This window comes from Myzus persicae, unplaced genomic scaffold, assembly GCF_001856785.1.
Source record: "Myzus persicae strain clone G006 unplaced genomic scaffold, MPER_G0061.0, whole genome shotgun sequence".
NCBI classification, from domain to species: Eukaryota; Metazoa; Arthropoda; class Insecta; order Hemiptera; family Aphididae; genus Myzus; species Myzus persicae.
This window is the reverse complement of record NW_019101730.1, coordinates 1-2,160: the sequence shown is the minus strand read 5'-3', so window position 1 is coordinate 2,160 and position 2,160 is coordinate 1. Positions and strand designations below refer to the sequence as shown.

Here is a 2,160-nt window from a genome sequence, read left to right as displayed (position 1 = left end):
GGGGGGGGGGGGGCGATCGCCTCATATACCCCCCCTCATATACGCCACTGACTAAAAACCTCGTCATTTTTTTCTTCATTGTGAGTGGTATCCATTTCTTGAACCTCAGTGACGTTGGAAGTCGATCTATTAATTTAAAATAATATAAATAAAATATTCATAACATTTTAAAATTGTTTTTGTTTTTAATTCTGTTTATTTTAGTGTGGGTATTTATTTTTTCATAACTAGTTATTTTTATTATTTATATTATTATATCCAATAGGATTACAACTGTTTTGTTTTTAAGTTTTTATAGGATAAATAAAATAAAGTAGTGTTTTGGGGTCTGATAGATTATCTTTTTGAGGGTACTAAAATATTTTAAGTTGACAGAATTTGAAAATAATTTTGCTTCTATTATACATTTAACAATTAATTATCAAAAAATATTTTTTTTTAATTTTAACAACACAAACTACCATCATATTAGTATTTCAATTTTTATTTAAAATTTTGAAAATTCATATTTTGCTGTGATATTTATCCTGCTGCCACATGTTCTTGCAGGTCGAATCACGGTAGCGACAGGCGCTCCCAAGTCAAATCGACTATGGTGTCTACGTGTTTTGGTATTGATAAACATTTATAAAAAAAAACTAAAATAAGTATAATATTTAAAATGCCTATAATAAGCTTGAAAATTATTTGAATAATATGTTACTATAATCAATTGATATTCAATGCTTATAAATAAAAAATTGTGTTTTCGATCTTTGATTTTTTTTTTATAATGGTGATAAGTACAACTTATGATAAATCTTGTATACAATTTTTAAAATTTTTTTTATCGAGATTTTAAAATAAAAACTATGAAAAATCAAAAATTTCTATTGTTCATAAACAGCACAAAAAGTTTCAAAACCTTTCAAAAGTGATAACATGTATAGATGCCAATATAAACATTTGTTGAAAATTTAAATTATCTAAAGTCAAGTTCTATTTGGCTGAGAAACAGCCAAATAAAAAAATCGATTTTGTCGAAAACTGAGCCAAGTAAAATGTATATGTACACAGGGGGCGTCATTAGGGGGGGGGGGGGTTAAAAGTACTTACACATAGTTTGTCAAAAGTAGTAACAATATTGTGATATTTTCATACTAATATAATAGTGACATATTAAATAAATTATACAAATATTCTACAGTTTTTATCCTCACTCGATCCCCCCCCCCCTCAAAAATTTTTTTGATGTGGCCTGGTGATGATTTGAATGGCCTACAAACATTTTGGTACCAACAAAAAAAATTTGAAATGATGCCCCCTGTATGTACGTTACATTGTTACTCTCTTGAACTTTTATGAATTCAAATATTTAATAATGTGTATAAATCGGGTTAAAACAAAATACCTATTATTACTTACGCTCGCTCATATTCAACTCGATCCAAAAAACTAAGGTGAGGTGCCAAGTTCCATTTTTTTTTAGTCGCTGCTGATCCTGTTCCCGGCTTTCTCTTGTTTCTGGAATATGAATCGCGAATGTTCTTCCAGCGCTTTTTTGTATCGTCTACTAAATTATAAAATTGGGTTCAAGTAATTACATTAAAATTTAAAATTTTTTTAATAATCGAAAATATTTGAAATTATTTATTTACCAGATTTTCCAATCTTGAGGGATATTTCCTTCCAGATATTATCCTTCATAATAATGTTTTTGTAATTAGCATCGGCCAAATCATACAAAATAGAATTGGCCTGTACTTCTTCAATAAGAATTTCATCCTCCGATGGAGAAAATACTAATTTTGACGCCATAATATTATGATAAATTTGTACAAATACGACAAATAAACGAAAAATATGACGACAAATAAAAATTAAAAACAATTAATATGACCATAGGGTCGTCACGTCGTGTCGCGCGGTACTGCTTCATGAGCAGTAGTGTCGTCGGTCGCGGCGACCCAAAGTTCAGTCGCCACGACCTGTCGCGTCTTGCAAAACAGTTGATACTATTTTCCTATAAGCAGATATTGACGACATGTCGCGGCGACAGGTGGCAGCGACATGTCGCGCCTTGGAAAACGTACCTTAAGAGGTACCTATTAATATCAAAAAAGTCAAAATATTATTTAAATTATACTAGGTATGTAAAGAAAATACAAATTTTTTTGAGTA

At 30.0% G+C, this 2,160-nt stretch overlaps 1 protein-coding gene across 1 annotated transcript in view; it reads right to left on the bottom strand.

Annotated features, from left to right (window-relative positions):
* LOC111030302 (transcription factor Adf-1-like) overlaps window positions 1-1,797 on the bottom strand; it is a 2,652-nt gene extending 855 nt beyond the window's left edge. Inside the window, exons 1-3 of the mRNA XM_022309725.1 lie at window positions 1,638-1,797; window positions 1,405-1,552; window positions 60-126 (exon numbers count right to left, since the gene is read on the bottom strand). Of these exons, the coding sequence (XP_022165417.1) occupies window positions 60-126; window positions 1,405-1,552; window positions 1,638-1,797 (375 nt within the window). The remainder of the gene's footprint in view (window positions 1-59; window positions 127-1,404; window positions 1,553-1,637) is intronic.
* Window positions 1,798-2,160: the final 363 nt, after the last annotated feature.